Source organism: Fringilla coelebs (genome assembly GCF_963513975.1).
Source record: "Fringilla coelebs genome assembly, chromosome: Z".
NCBI classification, from domain to species: domain Eukaryota; kingdom Metazoa; phylum Chordata; class Aves; order Passeriformes; family Fringillidae; genus Fringilla; species Fringilla coelebs.
Genome location: NC_140031.1, coordinates 49143939 through 49163339, shown reverse-complemented (window position 1 = coordinate 49163339; position 19401 = coordinate 49143939). Strand labels below are relative to the sequence as shown.

The following is a 19401-nucleotide window of genomic DNA, read 5'->3' as shown; positions in this document are numbered from 1 at the left end:
CATTGCACTTCTACAGTCTTTATTTCTGAATTCCTTAAGGTGAATCTGAAAACAGGCTCCATTCATCACAAAGAAAGCACTTAAACATTCAACGGCAATGACTTCCATTGGAGAAAATGGCTAGTGGCTACCTCCTTACTAAGGTAGTGAGAAAAGGAAATCAAACCATATATTAAATACGATGTTAATAAAGCTGAGTTACACACCTGTGTGCAAAAGCCTTGAAACTAGGATGAAAATCCTTAAGTCTAATGCTGTTTCTGAATATACTCTGAATTTCAGAACTCACTAATACATCCTTGATCAAAAAAATCACGCAGGAACCTAGCTGCTTGGGAACAAACTTCTTTCTGCTCAATTAACTCAAGAAAGTGCACAAGACAATAATACATTTTAATTTCAAAGAAGGAGATAGTAGAATTCATTACAGAAAAAAAGTTTACAAGCAGCTTTGCAACAGAAAGCCTGTGTCCTGAATGGCAAATTGTAGTACAGTGAGGCATGGGGATAGGAGGGTCATCAGAACGGTAGTTGCTGCTGAAGAAATGTGCTGACAATTCAGAACAATGAGTTATTGCTTTTGATGTCAGATTTCCTCGAATAAATAGCGAATTGCTAAGTATTTTGATACTGCAAGCAACTGCTGCTATTACTTTGAATAAAAAGAAAAATGAAGAACGGCAAGTTTATGGAATATTTTTTACTGTTAATTAACACATCTTAACCAAAGTTTTCACAATACTCAGAGCTACATTTAAGTATACAATAGTCTCAATCACAAAAAAACAAGCAGAACAATTAAACTATGTAAGGCCTTAAAAGCACAGTGTGTTCTGCTGAAATATTATTTTGTTCACTTTTAGGCTACATATAATTAAGTTTATTTTTCATAGTTTTATTCATGTAAAATGCATTCAAGGGAAAGGCAACTTAAGTTTATTTCATGATGAGTTAATAGAAAAATGCCAATATTCTCTTCTTGTCACTCCTCCCACCCCACACAGGCCCAATTAGTAAAATTTCTATAAAATACTTGAAAACAATAAGCTTTTACACCAAACATCCAAAATTAAGCCTGATCAGACAACTGCTAGGTTGCAAACTCTTTAGTACAATGTTGGATAAACTTCAAGGTTCTTCTTAATTACACATGTGGCTCCAGAAAAGCAGTGTTTAAAACTACATGGTTCAAGAAGTCTTCCAGGTTTTAAGTATGGTTTCAAAGAGGTATTTTCTGGCCTCAGTAGCAATCACGTGAATGATACTTGCATTACAACAATGACAACTTGTGGACTTATTTTGGCAAGATTAGGACTCCTGAGAACATGAGTGGATACATTTTATTATCCTGAAAGCTAAGAGACATTATGAGTACAAAATAACTAAAGGAAAACTAAGCACAAAATAAATGAAAAATATGGGAAAAGATATCTATTTTGTCCCCTTCTCCCTGTAACAGGGCATGAGTAATTTCCAGTGACTGTTTATTCTCATTACATACATTAGTATTTGCTCAAATTTCATGGCTATTACATTTTTACAGAACAACAGTTTAGAAGTCAGTTTTTTAATTACACCTGTGCAACAGAGTAAGTCACAGTACACTTTGAGATGTTTAAAAAAAATTTATCAACTGATAAATTGATATGCTAAAGCACTTGGCAACACTTTTACAGCATTTGGTTTTATATAATTAAGTTTTCTTACAGTACTCCTTGTGATTTTTTTCTTTACATCTAAGAAGAAAAAACCTCACACAAAAAATATGAACTGCCAAGACTGACTGCATGATCATGTCATTCCAGTTTATAATGCTGACATTAAAACCTTCATTAATTATGTTGACAAATCATTACCTGTAGAGTCAATGAAGGCAACCAAGATGATTTGAAAACACAACATTCAGGTTTTAAGTTACATATTTATCAAAGTGTGCAGTTCTGCAGTGAAATTAAAAAAAAAAACCATGTAAATACACAATGAAAGTTACAAATTCATCAGTTCCTGTGACACAAACTGTTTTAATCTTTCAAGGTACTGTCCATAGAGTTCCACATCATTATGGCCCGCTCCTTCTACCCACAGTGGTTCTACAGGTCTCTGGCAACGCTCAAATAATGCCAGGCCATGTGAAAAGTCAATTACTTCATCTTCAGTTCCATGGATTATTAAGACAGGAGATGTTATTTTAGAAATTTTGTCAATGCTGTAAAGAAAAAGATTATATTTATGAAAACAACAGCATAGGTCTGAAATATGACAATTTTCTTCAGTTCAGATCTACTTAGTTTTTCAGTCTTACAGAAACACATTGCAAACAACTTGGTTCACAATTACCCAGACTAACAATTCACTGGGGAGAACTACTTGTTTTGTGTAGGAAAATGAATTACTTCTTTACAGATATCCACTAAAATGGTTAGAGATGCAAAGTGCCTGGAAGGTTTACAAAGTTTTGTAAACTTCTTCAAATCAAGTGCTCCTCTTTGATGTTACTCACTGTTTTTTCTCCAATTCTTTTATTAAACCTTTGAAAAAAAATTCAGAGAATATGCCAGACTACTTGTTTCTCTAGTTGAGAATTTCTGTTATAGAGAAAATGGAGAAAATGCATGCTGAATAAAAAAAAAAAAATCCTACAACTTACTTCGGGAATGCATCAAAGCAGTATGTCTTCTTGGTATCAGGAAAAGCTACTCGCATTCCTGAGGTCAGTGGAGAATGAAGAATTACAGCAGCACTTTCATACCTAGCAGCAAGATCCACAGATGGTACCGTTCCTATACTCTGGCCATATATAATCACATTTTCAGGGCGAATTCCATACCTAGAAAATTAGAAATGTTTAAAAACTGGCATATAAAGTGAAACAAACACAACCTACAGAGGAAGGCAAAAAAAGCATTTCTGAAGATGAAAATTTTCAGAAGGGTATCAACTATGAAACAGGAGCTAGGAGAAGAACAAGCAAGTCTGTTCTATGACATTCCCGACTAAAACACACAATTATTTATTTACTCTCCATTTGCAGTAATTTTTTTCCCTATGCCTGAATGATACTGGAACAATGATATAAATTTTTAAATACGGATTTGTGAATGCAGTGTGACTTATTAAAGTCTTTACTATTAACTTCAGTGGACCTACAACAGAAAACTGATTAGAGCCTTAATAGCTCTTTGACTATCATCACATGAAGCATAACCAAGCCTGCAAAAATTTGCTCTGCTTTACTCTTCTGCTATCTGATAAAACCTGCAAGCTGGTAACATTGTTTATAAATTTAGTGAGGCTTAAAGCATGGCCATACTGACAGTATAATGGTATGGATCATTCCATGTAATAGCCAAGAAGCTTGTTCTTATCAACCTAATCCACAAGCAAGACGTCCCAACAGGGAATACAGAATTTAAATCAAAGCCTTCCTCCTAGTAAGATGCAATTAACAGAAGTAAACAAAAGAAACATCATACAAGTCATTTTAATATATTTTTCAGCATTAGTGTGAATACAAAAAGCAATTGCTACTCAAGTTACACAGAAAAAGCCTCTGAGAGAACAGTAATGTGGCCAAGAACAGTGCCTGCAAAATAAGTGAGCTGTTCATCCACTGTACCCCTAACAAAGTACTCTTAGCACAGGTCAGACTGCAGCAGTGTATCTAAACTTGGGAAAGGAAGTACCTTGAATAGGAAGGGATACCACATTGCACCCAAGAAAACTCCCCACACAAAAAACCCCAAAACCAACAACAACCATCCTTCCCAAAACGCCACAAAACACACCAAACAAACAAACTCCTCCCCATCATCTCTTAAAAAAAGTACAAAGCTCCCGAACTAAACCAAAAAACCCAAACCCAAATCATTGTTCTCATGCATCATTAAAAACTTGTTCAAATTTTAAAGCAAGAGCAGCCTAGCCTAGCGCCACTGTGGAACAGCAATGATGTAGGTTTGACATTTGCCACTTTAAAAGGAATGAATATCAAATGTACGAAAGTGCACCTTGTCTACAATAAAGGCACACATATTTTCTGTCAGCATTATATAGCAACACCCACAGACACAAAGAAGTTATCAAATTGCTTATTTTGCATATCTCCAGTCAGGGGAGCAGAAGTACAAAAGAAATTCACAAGTACCTTATAAACATAGATTAATAACTATATGGGTAACCAAACAGTAAAAAGAGTAAAGTCCAAGAGACTAAAAATCAGGAACATTCGGAAAAAAGGTGTTTCACGTGTATCAAGACATTCAAATTACCAACTAACAAAACGGCTTCCCCCAAATCCACAAGTACTTCTTAAAAAGCCAGAAAAAATGTCCTCTAAGTGGAATTCATATATAATAAACAGTTAATTAAAAAATACATATCTAGGAAGATTTCAAGATTGTAGTATTACCTACATGTTACGTACCAGTAGCAGAACTCATTAGGCATGTCATTACCTTGCTAAATTTGGTATAAAACCCACTATTCACATCTAACATTGTCTATTTAATATTAATCTGTTTATTTAAATTGAGTTCTGATAAAGTGAAATGCAAAAGGTTTTAAAGTATTAGCACAGAGGCAGACTCTGCCTGACACACGAATCTTGCTGCCTCATGACTACTAAATCACTATCAGCGTTTCCTAGAAAGAGTTTCTAGTCATAATCAGATCACAATCAAATTAAGACTTCGGAAACTCTAAGTCTTCATCATCAGCCTGGAACTACTAGCAGACCCTTCATATCACAACAGTTCTCAAAGAAAAAGCAATTTCAAGCATTAACAATATTTTCTAAAAATTCCAACACACCTAAAAAAAATAAATTAAAGCTTTGAAACAGAAGACAAATCTAAGGTCTTCAATATTTCTGCATCTCTTCTGAAACACCTGAGAACATAGCACCTATCCTTTTACAATTCATGTCCCAATTCACAGCACATTTGTCCACTAAGACAGTACAGGACAGCCTTCCCTCCTTCCAACGTAATGTGAACAAAACTTGCATTAATACGTTGCATCACTAGTATGGCATGCAGTATTTAGCACATTGTGATAAAACAGTTTTCAAATAAACCTTGCCAATTACCACACTTTTGTTTCCTTGGACGTTGAGTTTTACAAGATACAGGCCATTATACAGGCATTCAAAGCGCAACTTTAGAACATATATTCTCCTCTTTCTCATCATTCTTTCCCCTATTTTTTGATCAAATTCCTTCAGTCTGAAGATAGATAAATGACAGCTACAAAAAAAAAAGCCAAGAAAAGCATCTACAATATCTGGATTAAAGTACTCCTTACTCCATCACAGTCAAACAGATTGCTTCACAGTGCCCACCTGAAAATACATGCTTTGCAATCTGTAAACTAAAGTAAAGAAGTCAATAACCAAAAGTGGTAGTTCAAAGTACACTTCTGAATAGTCTGGCTTGAATAGGATGGAAACCTAAATAATCAACCCCTGCCTCCCAAATAACAAACTCCAAGCATCTTGGAAAGCAGATTACATCTACTCATTCCTGTCTTCCTTTTACTCTTGAAAAGGTTTAGTGGGCTGATCCTGGCTGGGGTGCCAGGCACCCACCAAGGCAGCTCCTCCTCAGTCCGCTCCACATTTGGACAGGAGAGAGAAAATTTAACAAAGGGATCATGGGCTGAGATAAGGACTGGGAGAGATGGTTCATCAAATACCATTATGGGCAAAACCAGCTAGAAGTAGAGATATTAACTGAATTTATTACTAACAAAATAAGAGCATGATAATGAGATGTAAAACACACCCTAAAAACACCTTCCCCCCACCCTCTCTCCTTTTCCCAGTTCTACTGCCTACCCCAGCAGCACAGGGAGACAGGGAATGGGGGTTGTGGTCAGTACATCCCATGTCGTTTCTCTTGCTGCTTGGGGTGAGGAGTCCTTCCCCAGCTCACCATGGCATCCCCATCATAGGAGGCCATTCTCCATGAACTTCTCTGATGTGAGTCTGTCCCACAGGCAACAGTCCCCCTCAAACTGCTGCAGGTGGGTCACCCTTCCATGGGGTGCAGTCCTTCAAGGACAGGCTGCTCCAGTGTGCGCTCCTCACTCTACAGGTCTCCCATGGAGTCACAGCCTCCCTTCAGGCATCCCCTTGCTTTGGCGTGGGGCTCCTCTGGTGCCTGGAGCACTTCCTGCCCCTCCTTCACACTGACCCTGGTGTCTGCAGCGCTGTTCCCATCACATGCCCTCCTTTCACTCTTTTCTGGCTAAAATTACAACTGAGCATTTTTTTTTTCCCTCGTCTTCTTAAATATGCTATCCCAGAGGCACTACCATAATTTCTAGTTGGCCCAGCCTTAGCCAGCAGCACAGCCATCTTTAGAGCTGACAGAGATTGGCTCTGACAGAAACAGAGGAAGCCTCTGGCAGCTTCTCAGAGAAGGCAACCCTGTAGGTGTTACCAAAGCTCAGACTTGCAAGCCCAATATAATAGGCTTCTGAAATATTTAGAAAAAAGGAGACCAACTGTCCCTCTGTTGCTATCTCTCAAAAGTATCACTTTACAATCTACAACAGAAAAATTATTGAAAAGGTAACTGTTTTTAAGTTTCCTACTCATAAAATTTGTTTACTTCTTTTGACAGACTCATAGTCTGTTAAACTCCAAGAAGTTTTTCAAATTATCATATGACCGACCATACCCGGTCTCCCAAAGGAGGAGTGCCAGATCAAGAGAAAAAGTCGCAGTAACATTTTTCTCTTAATCAGTGCCTTATAAATACAGGTCATCTTGAGGAAGAGAAACATGACGTTTACAGAGCCATAAGCTTCAAGTAGTTCCTCTGGTTACAAGAGGTCAAAGACATGCTGTAAAGACTGTTGCTATCTTTGAAAGCTCATTATGTTGATAATAGGACTAATGTAAACACTGTTGTCCACTCAAGTAATCTTAGATAACCTGTGTCAGCATAGACAGACCTTCAATGTGGGGGTGAAGGTAATGAAGGGTGTTTTTAGGTTTGGGGATTTTTTTTTTTAAACCATAATCACCAAAAAGGACTTTGGAAGAAAAGCTTAAAAGTAGCTATGCACAGATGTACCAGCGTGCTGGTTTCGCAGAGAAAGCACTATTCCTCATGGACAAGGTATTCTGGGCAGAACCTGGTACAAAACTTGATAGATATTTTCTGCAGTTTAAAGGCTGACTGCAACATCTTTCTCTTTCCCAGAGCAACTGAGATTTCAATTCCTTTCAACACCCAATTCATCCTTTATGTTCACACACTTAAAGGTTACCTGCCTGGAAAGCAGATGGAATCTAAAGAACAGTTCTGACACAGAACCTGTGTTCATGTAAGCTTCCTGACATCCTCACAGAGTGTCTGAGCACTCACGAATTTCTGCCTCATCACTGCACTACAGGCACAGGTTGATGTCACTACAAAGCTAAGCTACTGCCGAACAGAAAAGAACCACTTTCCTATTTGCAGCTTCAGCAATGCATTCCACCTCATTAGGCTTTAAAAGTTAATGAAAGGAACAAAATAAATCTTGTCTGGGAGTAGTGGAGCAATTGCTTTAGTGCTCCTTTGTGCTGCCTGTGTTCAGGAAACAGCATGCCACTGTTGGGTGAGGAAGGAGCAAGCCAATAAGGTGTTACAACTGTCCCAAACTGTTTCTGTGCCTGGAACCAGGGCCCAAGATAACACTAATGAAGCCAGTATTCTTTTCTGTGGCCCTATATATGCTGACCAGATATATAGATGGTCTCCTGTAAAAGAGACAATCCTAAACACTCCTGGCCTGATCTTTTCAGCTTCTGGTAGGAAAAGAACTGCTAAACAATAGTGAAAAATTCTTTTTTCCCCTTGGTGATGAACTTCATGTAATTTAGCAAAAACTCTTTTCACCATTTCCTTGATATTTCTGTCTTTGTAGCAAGACCTTTCCTACACTTTACTAAATACTTATCTTACTGGTGTCCACCTTTTCTGTGCCCGTCCATTCTCTTTTTTTCTCTTCATGGAATCATAGAATAGTTTAGGTTGGAATGTAATATAGTCCACACCCTTCCCATAGGGAGGTAATATTTCACTGAATCAAGTTGTTCAAAGTGCTGTCTGACCCTTCCCTAAACACTTCAACTGGAGGTACATCACTTACATTGGATATAAACCTTATTTTATATTTTCATTGGATATTTACCACATTACCATGATGTGCAATAAGCAGACTACAAAATGCATGTCTGGCTGTGACAAGGTAGGTAGAATTTTTTTTTTCTTTGGGTTTTTTCCTTTGTTTTTGGTTTTTAACTTCAGTTATCTTGAAGAAACAAATATCAGCAGAAATTACCATGCTACAGTGTCAGACTCTTAAAAAATACCTGCAATTTTGATCTGGATCTACATAAGGGAGACAAAGTAATTTATATTTACTTCTGAACTATGGCTCTTAATCTAGAAGACTTGATCACTTTACAAAAATGAAATAAAGTATTGATAAGATCAAGCTTAGATGAGTACATTTTCCACGGTACCTCTTTAGGCTTACACTAGATGCTCTAGAGAAGCTACAGTTTGTGAAGCTATTGCAACACAGACACCTGACACAGCACTTGGGGCACAAGGAACAAGGGGGAACATACTGAGGGAATTCTCAAAGCACATTCAGAATCTTCTGTCATCATAACACATGAAATTACAGCTGCAAGTTGCAGAACATGAAGGGCATGAACCTCATCCACACCTGTAACTCTCAACATTTTAGGCCATGAATAAAATTCAGGAGTATACAGCTCTTCCTCAACTTATGTGTGCATCCTCCTTCTTGTGCATACAGTGTTTTACAAAGGAAGAACAAAGGAACTATGTTTTATGAGAGGCAAACCCATTGTCCACATTGTTTCAACAAACTGCACCTTCTCTGCCTCTCTCACAGTTTGGCCTTTACTAAACTTTAAAATGCTACCAATACACTTGTTGTATTGTAAAGATTTCTCTTCCACGATAATTGAGCTACTTTTCCCTATCAAATTAAAGAAAACCTCAATTTCCCTCCAAATGTACAAAGCTAGAGTACCTCAACTTCTTGCTGAACTTCCCCTCTTCTACTTCTGAATGAAAAAAAAAAATACTTTATGAATTGTCAAATGAACACTTTTGGCCAACTTCTGAAGAGACTCAGTATTATTCCTATACCTGGCTGTTCAATTGATGGGCATTCTGTCCACTTTGACACATCATCTGATGGTGAGATTTACCCTTCAATTCTTCAATTATTATGCAGTCCATGATAAGCAACAATGAAAGGGCTGTATCGCTTCTTTCAGGTAAATCTGGTCATGAGGCAACTCTGGCATATCTTCAGAGGTTTCTGAATGAGTGCCACTTGCCCTGCATTTGCCTGGGGCTGGTTAAACCTTTCCACCCTTGCTAGGGTGTCATCAAAGGCCTTCAGAGACCAGAACAGCGGAAAATAGGCGTATCCCAAAATGACTCCTGGCATTTCAACACTTGGTAGTTATGACAGAGGGAAAAAGAATGTCCTTACTTGCAGCTTTTATACAGTCCCATGCACATGAATATGCAACAATGTCCAACTTTTCCAAAATAGATGAAGGCAGTGAATCACACCAACTTCTTTCATGGCCATCAACCATATAGGTAGCTACTGCTTCCTATTAACATCTTCAAAGGAGGTAAAGAATAGGGACACAACTCAGAATCTACATTTGCTGTTTACCTGTTCTGATAGGCTGCCAAACTAGCTTTATGTACTCACTTTCATGAATATTAATATTCACAGCAAAATCTCATCATCTCCCTCAGTATGAGTACCGGACTATTTCACCCCAGGTGTCCAGTCCCCACTGGACAGCTGTGCTTATTGCGCTAATTTACAGGTGAGCATGCGGATTGTCTTCCCAAGACACAAAACTTAGATTTGTATCTTAAGTTTTATCACTAGTATTTTAACTAAAGACTAGCAAGTCTTTACCACAAGCAGTTTTGTTGACTGTAGAATTAAGTCCGCCTTAGCATTTCAATTACCCCAGAAACACCTTTTAGTGTTGGGTTCTATGATTTCATTTTTCAGAACAGTGAGTGCAGGGTGTTACCTTCAGCTATAGTGATCAATTTCTGAAGGTAACTTCTCCATTCTTTTCTTCATCACACCACAAACTGTGAGGCAGAGTTTAAAACTTTCAGATCCCTTTCTTATCTCATCTCATCTCATCAACAAGAATTTCCAAGGAGTTACAGCTATACTTATATTTATCCTGCAAACAACCCATTGGATTACTTTGTTTTTGCGGAATTAGTTATAAATTTTAAAGATTGTACCATTGTGAAACTGACAGACAAGCTATGCTATGAAAGTGAATCAAGGCTGCAGCAAATGCTCAAAGGTTCTGTTCTGGTCCAGATACACATTGAGTATTTTAACACTGCATCAGGGCTCAAGAGAATACCACAGCTGGATAACCAAACTGTGAGCAGCATACCCAGAGTCAAGTGCTGAACTTCCCCCTGATACATCCAGCATTCAGATACAAGAATGAGACCACCTCAGCAACTGGAAAGCTCCTCTAAGTACTACAGGTGTAACTGGTAATACCAACCTCTTTTTCAGCAGTAGACCAAATTCAGTTCACATGTATGAAATTCACAAGACCCATGTAAACTTTATATACTCTACAGAATTACCCAATTTCTACAGGAGGTGAAATAATAATTAAAAAAAAAGGCAGACAAAAAAAGGGACCAAGGTGAGGTCATTCTTGAACATAAGAATATCTTATAAGATATATTTAGAGGTCTCCCCAACAACGTCTGACAAATGAGCACACTTATATGGGACATTACAATCACAGAATAGTTTGGGTAAGGGGCCTTTAAATATTCTGTAATTCCACCATTCCTGTCATGGGCAGGGATACTTTTCCATCAGACCAATCTGCTGAAAGTTCCATTCAACCTGGCCTTGAACACTTCCTGGGATGGGGAAGTTGCTCACAATTTCTCTGGACAACTGGTTCTTCTCATGGCAACTTCTCTGGGCAACCTGTTCCAGTGCTTTATCATCCTCACAGAAAGGACTTTATTTCTTATATCTAATCTCAATCTATCCTCTTTCAGTTTAAAGCCATTAGCCTGTTTCCTATCAATTATGAACAATCTTGTTTACAGAAAATACACTTCATTGCTTAAGAATAGTGATGAGAATTCAAATTGCAATCACATTTCCTTACAGATTTTATATTCTGACATTCATTATGAGAAGGAAGAAACCATTACAAATCAGTTTATAAAACAGAGCCTGTAAACTGACAAAGTATTATGTTTCACCATCTAGTTCTCTTCCATTTTCTGTTACATTTAAATAGTTCAGACTGTCTTCCAAATAGTTCACAAACTACATTATGTTTTTGGTAAATGTTACTGGGTATTTCACTGAGTAGCTAATGTCCAGATCACCTACCAGCTACAAACCATAGTCAACACTGCACCTGTTGCAGCTTTTGGCTTACAGAACAGCCATATCTCAACTTTCCACTGTAATAAAAATAAAACCAAAAGCTAATCTAACAACCTAGTATGCATGTTTTTTAATAGATGAAGCTGAAAACCTGTCCCCTGTGGTTGAGTGAGGTTTATGATAATAAGCTTTTCCCCTTTTTAATACATGGATAACATATGCTTCTCTGAAATGAAGTATCATACTATTGTTGTAATGTAAAAGGAGTGCAAGAATAAATGTGTATTTAAAGCACTAAAAAGGGGTAATCTTCTCATTAATACTACATTGATGAAGTTCTAAACTCACTGTGACAATTACCAGAATGCAGAATTTAAAGCCCACATGCCCTTACACTAAATCATATCTCTGATACTATAATTATTAAACAGAATGCTCAAGTTGCAATGACTGAGCCATAACAACACATTTCAGGTTTTTATACATTTTCAGTGTAAAATACACAGTGTGCTGGGATTTTTTGGTGAGCAGTTATTGGTATAATTTAATACTATTTTAAAAATTGATTTTATAGTCTGGATATTTGTGACAGGAGAAGACTATTGAGCTAAATGGAAAAAATTATGGTGAAAATTGCTCTCAAATTAGAGAAGCTGCACTTATTTGGTGCAGGATTCTGTAGGATTCTCACTTACATCAGGGAATGCATTCGCAGTCTTTCATCTTGCTATATTTTATGTCCCACAAAACCAGAGGCTTAGAAAACAGAAATTGCTGAAACAGCATCTTTCCATTTTTATTTTTTTCTTGTCCATTTTTATTCTGCTTGAGTTAACACCACTGCTCCAAATTCCTCTGGTTTTGTTCCCACCATAAAGTATTTACACAGATCCATTACAAACTCTCCCACACATTATATTTTGTGAAGCTAGCTTTCTATATGAAGCAAAAAGATGTTTTCTCTCTTTGGAAATGCTGTAGCTGCTAGTCAGAATTCTGAAACAAAGGTGATCTCAACACCATGCAGAAATAAGAGTCTCAGCAAGTTCTCTTGTACCAGCTTTTACTCTGCCCCTCTCTATGCAAAAAGTAGGTGATGGAAATGATCTGAAGAAGCAACCTGCATTTTTTCACATCCACACCACAACAGTGTGTTAATTACTGGGGTATCAATTATTATAGATTTTTCCCAACGTTTTAATTTTTGCAGCTGAGAAGATTCCATGACAATACGGAAGATACTCTAATTGTTCAAGACTAAACCACAGCTTATTAAATTTAATTCCATTTCAATTTTTTCCAGTACATAAGTAATATATACTGATCCTGATTAATACTGACAACGCTTTCAACATCAGGCACCACCAGTCAACTTGGATAGGAATCCACTAATTCTAAATCACAACACTGCTGTTTCAACTGCCAATGTATGTGAAATAAAACCATTTGACAAAAATGCTGTAAAAGAAAAATGGCAACTAATGCCTTACCTTGTTCTAAGAGCCACCCAAGCAGCATCAATGTCAGCATAAAGATTCTTCTCTGTAGGCTTCCCAGAACTTGCACCATATCCAGAATAATCATAGGAGAATATGTTGCAATTAATCCGTGAACCCAGTCCTATATAAAAGCTGCTCATCTGACCCAGGTCAACAGCATTCCCATGTGAGAAGAGCAAAGTGTACTTGGCGTTAGGTGAGCAACGCACGAACATACAGGCAATCCTGTTGCCTTTACATGTTCTAGTCATGAAACACTCAATGGCTTCTTTTTCTCTAGAAGAATATTGCCAGTCTGCTCGCTCTGAGAGATGCAAAGTCCAGCGACTGCCGCTCTCATCACACATCAGTGTGTATGTGGGATCAGGAGGTAAGAATGCCAGCTTAGAGGCAATTTTCCCTGGGCATGGTGGACAACAGAACAGGCAACACAGTTCACTAAAGGAAAGATTATTCATCTTCTAGTCTGAAATGGGAAGAGAGAATAGTATCAGTTTCCAGGTACAATCTGACATTAAAAAAAAAAACCCAACTTACAAAAACAAGTGAACACAGTATCTCTAGAAAATAATGCATACCTTCTGAACATTTAACAAAAAAAAGACTTAAATACATATATGTATATTTCCATATAATATTCAATTTTGTATTATTCATTACTTCACAATGAGTATATTATTAAAGAGGAGTGGTAACTCTACAGCACTGCCAGATATCAAAAGTAAAACATGATCATCCAGAGAAAGAACAAGCATGAGTTTTGGACTTTCTTTGGAGGAAATGAAGTTTCTCATCCTAAGACATTAAGAAAAACATTCTTTGCCTTGACAAATACATATGTGATAAAGAACAATTAAAATATGTTGCAGGGTTGCAGCATACTAAGGTTATGCAAATTTCTGCTGCTAAAAATCACTATAGCATCTCCTAAATACAAAGAAAGCATATTGCAATCATGAGGTATGGGCTCCTGCAAGCACTATCAGAAGTATGAAGGGCGCATGAAGGTCAAAATGTAGAAGATAAAACAAGATGATGCTTCTGGATGAGCACTCTAGAGCTTTGGTACACAAAAATGTAGCCATAAACTTATCTTCACTTCTCATACTTGCTGACATAAATATTTTGAAAATCTTCAAAGAAGTTCTTAGCTATATTGCCGATAAAAATTGGGATTGTATAAATGACACAACTGGGGTTTTTTTCCATGCTTCAAGAAACACCTCCCAAACTAAATGCTCTATCACAGATATTTGTTAAAGTAATATAATCTATAGTACCAATTCAAAGCATTGGTTTTAATAGTGGTGAGGGGGAGAAAAAAAATAAACATACCTACACCTAAAGTAAAATAGGTAAAGATATAGTTGCCCTTAAAACAGACATTGTGTTCTCTTAATTTAGAGCAGTGAGAGGGAGTGGGGGAAAATCCTTTGTTGCGGCAATACTTTTTCTCAGAGATAAGAAGAGCAATGAAATTTGACAAGTACTATGCTGGAAAACAGCACACCAAAGATTTACTCTACTTTCCTTGTGTTAAGGCATCTGATATTTCATCTTAACTTAAACAACTTTTTCATACCAAATCTATCTACAGGTCTCAATTTCATCTCCTGAGGGTTCCCTGTGAACATAAACACTTACAGTTTCACATACTCACTTTGACTCAAGCTACAAAACAAGCAGATTTCAGTTGTCTACAGTACCATGCTGTTCCAGAAGTATTTGGGTCATCCAACACTAAAATCTTACTGCTAACTATGACATCTAACAATATTTAGCTATTTCAAATTTTGTCCTTAAATTTGTACAGAAGCATATTTTTCATGTGTATATTTCTTTTTAAAGAAGCTTGAAGGATAGTGCTACAAAACCACTTTAACATGTATCACAGAACAACTACCTGTATTTTTGTATGTGTGAATGGTCTCTTCCTGGTGGTATGGTACAAAAGCATACTGCAAACAATGTTACATGGAGCATACTTTTAGAGCAGCAAAACCAGGCACAGTGAGATAGTCTGACAAACACACAAGCATTCGTGGAATACCACAAAAAAGAGGCTGACACGGCTAAGGTTTTTCACTCCAGGTCTCTAGTTTTCTTCAAAACAGAGGGAAACCATAGAGGCTTAGACATGGGAGATCAACACTTCCAGTTTAGAGGACATGGCAGGAAGTACTGATCAGCTCCCGTAAGAAGGTACCTAGGATCTTAAAGAAGATCCTGGATAAAGGACCATATTCCTGCCAGCTGAAGTAACAATAATATTGTGTTTCAGCACAATTAGTCAAATTTGGAATAACTCACCCCCATCAGATGAGATTATGTGAACATTAAGTTTCAGTTATACCCACAAGTCAGGATAAGTGGAAGGAGTCTATGGAAGTCTAACTATTAGAAAAAGGTTTAGATCGTCTTATGCAAAGTAAAACTCCTATTGTTTTGGGCGATGGTGGTGGGGTGTATTTGTTCCTTCTTCACTTCTCTTGTAATTATGAGCACCAAAGAAGCAACTTCTTTCACCTCTACTTAATGAGTTCATCTTCACAGTCCAGCCTCAACATGCTTTTTTTCCAAGTACTTATGACACAATACTGATAATCACTTCTATTTCTATCAGAAGCTATTAAATGGATCTTCACTGAGTGAGTTTTGTCACCTTTACAGAAATGCTGAAGGTGAAGTTAGATATACTTTATTCTAAGGGGCTGATTATTATTTTTTGTGAAAAATTTAAAAGAATTTATACCTCCAAAAGTGAGATATAAATAGTTTGTTTTGCCCAGGAATAGCAGACTGCACTCTATACCAGCATACAACAAGAACTACAGAATTTCTTATTTCTTCCAAATCCACTTGTCAGAAAGAATTAAAACAGGAGTTTACATTATTCGTAAGTATAAACAGCCCAGCAACACTACAGATATGATCTCACTGAGAAAATATTTGCTATTTACCCAAGTAATTTCAGAAGACTGGAAACTGGCCTGCAGGATTCACACACAGGGCAGTACTGCAGTATACCACAGTGAATTAGCTGATATGGTGGTAGTGTCCCCCAAGACAGCTTAAATGTGCTAAAAATGGGTTGTCACCAGATATGGCAAATGACATGCTGAAGACAGTAGATGAAGTATTATTCCTCCCCTGTGCTAGACTAATGCAGGTTTTATGTATTGATCTTTTAATCCAATGGAAAATATGCCTACTGAAACAAAATATTCTGATTCCGGAGTCATTCTCCAACTAAATAATGATTAATAACTCTCTTCTTTCAAAAAAAACACATGCTACTTTCTTCATTCAGAAGACCCAAGACAACCAGCAGGTCACCAACTGAACCAATTTGATACAATACACCTACTGAACTTCCACAGGAGAACAGCTCCAACTAAATGCAAACAATGCTTCTATTATACTAGAGCTGGTTTGTCTTTCACTGTGATGGATTGCATTCACATGAGAGTGTGAATAAGCTGGATGTGTGCTTTATCTGGATTCTTAGTGAAGCAGAGGCAAAACCAACTCTGACTAGATTACTTTAAGCATATGGTTCCACAAGTACAGATGAGTAACTTTAATGGGACTCATTTGACTAAGGTATGTCGTGAATACCTAAGGTGTAGTATAACACCTTCTGAGCATGCATGATGTAAATCTCTGTGCTCATTACAGCATCATCAGATTCTGAGATCAACATATCCCAACAACACAACTATCTCCCCTTCTATTTGACTTTTCAGTAGTGATAAAAATGCCAGTCCTGTTCTGCAAACACAATTTCCACAGCTGGTAAAATATATTAACAACAAAAAAATACGATAAAGAAATATACATCCCCTTTAAAATCATACTGCATTTTTCATAGTAATTAAATGTGACAATTCTATACAAGAAACTGCAGAAAACTCTTCTATTGCGGCAATAGAAGCTAAGAAATAAAACAGACCCAAGCTATACTACCTATCCCTTCTGGGATAGCTTTTAAAGGGAAAGCAAGAACATTTTATCAATTTTATCTCTTTAACTCTCTTATGAATAAAGACCTAACGTATAAAATTACAAATGTAAAATTGCCCACAGGCAGTGATTTCAATTCATTCTGTGGCAATTAGCCTTTTCATAAAGGCCGACAGAAGGGGGGAAATGTCTATTTAATCTTAAAGAACACCTCAAGTACTTATCTTGTGCTTCCTAGGATAATACAAATGTAATTTTTTCACATAAGTAATTATTCCTGTCCTCCTGTCTCTGTACATAATAACAAGACAGTGGAACCTATTATTCACATCTTTGAATACTTCACTATGTATTAGTCTCAAAACGAGCCCAACCTTGCAGACACATATCTAGAAATCTTAAATTTACATTAAATATAAATTATTCTAATTGTTTATTTAAATTAAATTGCCTATTTCATGGGAACCATTCACAAGAACAAAGTCAAACTCATAAATATAGCTGCTGGTTTGGAACTTTAGGTGTTGTTCAAACCATAACGGGCAAGATATTAAAATTGTTGGGTCTTTTTTTTTTTTTTTAGTTGCTATTTGTGTGTGTTTTGGTTGTGGGCTTGCTGTTTGATTAGGGTTTTTTTTCTTTACTTTTCTTTACTGTTCATTATCTACTGCTGAAACAAGATATTCTAAAGCATTTTTCCTCACACTTTTATTGAACAAAATACAATAAGAACTTGAGTTCAAGCCACTACTGAAGTACCGATATTTATTTCAACACCTGTGTAATATTATCAATGGAACAGAATGATATGAACATCCCTAATCCAACAGTTAAAGCAACAAAATGTTCAGAGAAAAAGAAATCATTAGTGTCTGATTAAGTACTACATAAAAGGATTAAGAGATTATTAAGAAAGAATACGCAGTAAATCCACAAAACAACATGAAGTACATTCAAATATGAAAAAGCTATATTAAGAAATACTGTGAAGTAAGTATTTAGGATAGTTTTCAAAGGACAAAGTAGGCTACATGAAAACAGCGAAGCCCGATCAAAACTTTACTTTGGTTAATTTGATTCTACACAAATAAACACTCCTTCTAGTCTTAGAAATTCTAGCTATTTTAACTCATTCATTGATCCTCTGCTGGTTACTTTGTATATATCAAAACCTAAGGGCATAGCTGAAAAAAGAAAGAGAATACAGGAAACATTAACTGAAAAATCCAGACATTCTTTATCAACCGAAGAACAAACGATAACTCTAAAGGTTCCAGATAGACAACTGCGGGATTAAGCCGATTACATAATGCCTTGCATGCTCCAAGCCAGACTCTGCCCCCGGAGCTGCCCTGCCGAAGCCATCCGCCGGCTGCCCGGCGCTGAAGCCCCGCTGTGATCCAGCCCTCCCAGCCCGGGGTCCCGGCCACCAGCACGGAGCTCCGCCCTTAACGCGGCTCTGCGCTCAGGTACTCCTACTCTGACTTCCGCAGCCATGAACTTTCCTAGTTAATTACTGACCAAATACTTTAAATTTTTATATTAATAATACCTGAGAGCAATGTTGAGGCCAGCGTCACTCCCACCCTCTACAGCAGAAGGTGAAGGAATAAATTTAACCTGGCTGGCGGGAACTAAATAAACTCCTCAGGTGGCCGCATCTGAAAAGGGCTCCGCCGAAGTCCACAGCAGTGACTCAAACGCACTGTTTGGAGCCACGAAAAGCCAGACTTTAACACGCGTGTCACAAGTCAGTGCGCTCGTTTCCAACAAAGGAGTCCAGGGCAAGACCACGGAGACGAGAGGACCGGACAGATCGCCCACAGCACCCCGAGGCAGGCTACACCCCCAGAGACCCCCAAGCCCAGCGACACAGGGACACGGGCAGGAGGCTGGCGGGGGCCGGCAGCTCCCCGCCCGGTTCGTGCCGCAGACCGAAGCCTCGCCGCCCGCCTCTCTGAGGAAACGCCGGCAGCTGCCGCGGGCCTTTCCGCTCGCCCCAGGGGCCGCCACACGCCTGCGCCAGGCGGCGCGGGCGGGCCGCGGGTCCGAGCGGGGCAAGAGACACAGACGGACCCGCGAGGAGGAAACAACTCGCCCACACGCCGCGGCGGCGGGTCACCCGCACACCGTCCATCCCCACAACGCCGGGGGAGGACGGCCCCTACCTGCACCTGGCGCTCCGCTCGGCGGACCCGCGCTCTCCCGACTGCCGGGTCGGCAAGGTGTGGGGACGCCGGCTATGCTGAGCAACGGCGCGGCGGGAGGCGACCGTCAGCGCCCCAGCCCCGGCCGGAGAACGCGCGGCCCAGGCAGCGCTGAGCCCGCCCCGCGCAGCCTCCGGAGCGGCGGCGCCGGCCTCGCCTCGCTCGCAGACTGCACCGGCGCGGGGGCGGCCTGGGCGGGGCCCCGCGGGCCGCAGCGCCAATGGGGGCGCAGGTGCGGCGGCACCGCCCAGCGCGGGCGGGCCCGCGGAGCG

The 19401-nt window shown here is 38.7% G+C and overlaps 1 protein-coding gene across 1 annotated transcript; it reads right to left on the bottom strand.

Moving 5' to 3' along the window:
* Positions 1 to 484: 484 nt before the first annotated feature.
* Positions 485 to 19269, bottom strand: ABHD17B (abhydrolase domain containing 17B, depalmitoylase). The gene is made up of 4 exons (XM_084225843.1): positions 19091 to 19269; positions 12951 to 13425; positions 2648 to 2827; positions 485 to 2206 (listed from the first exon to the last, which is right to left on the bottom strand). Exons 2-4 carry the CDS (start codon positions 13415 to 13417, stop codon positions 1987 to 1989), a joined length of 867 nt encoding a protein of 288 aa, XP_084081969.1. The 5' UTR covers positions 13418 to 13425; positions 19091 to 19269; the 3' UTR covers positions 485 to 1986.
* Between the last annotated feature and the right edge of the window lie 132 nt (positions 19270 to 19401).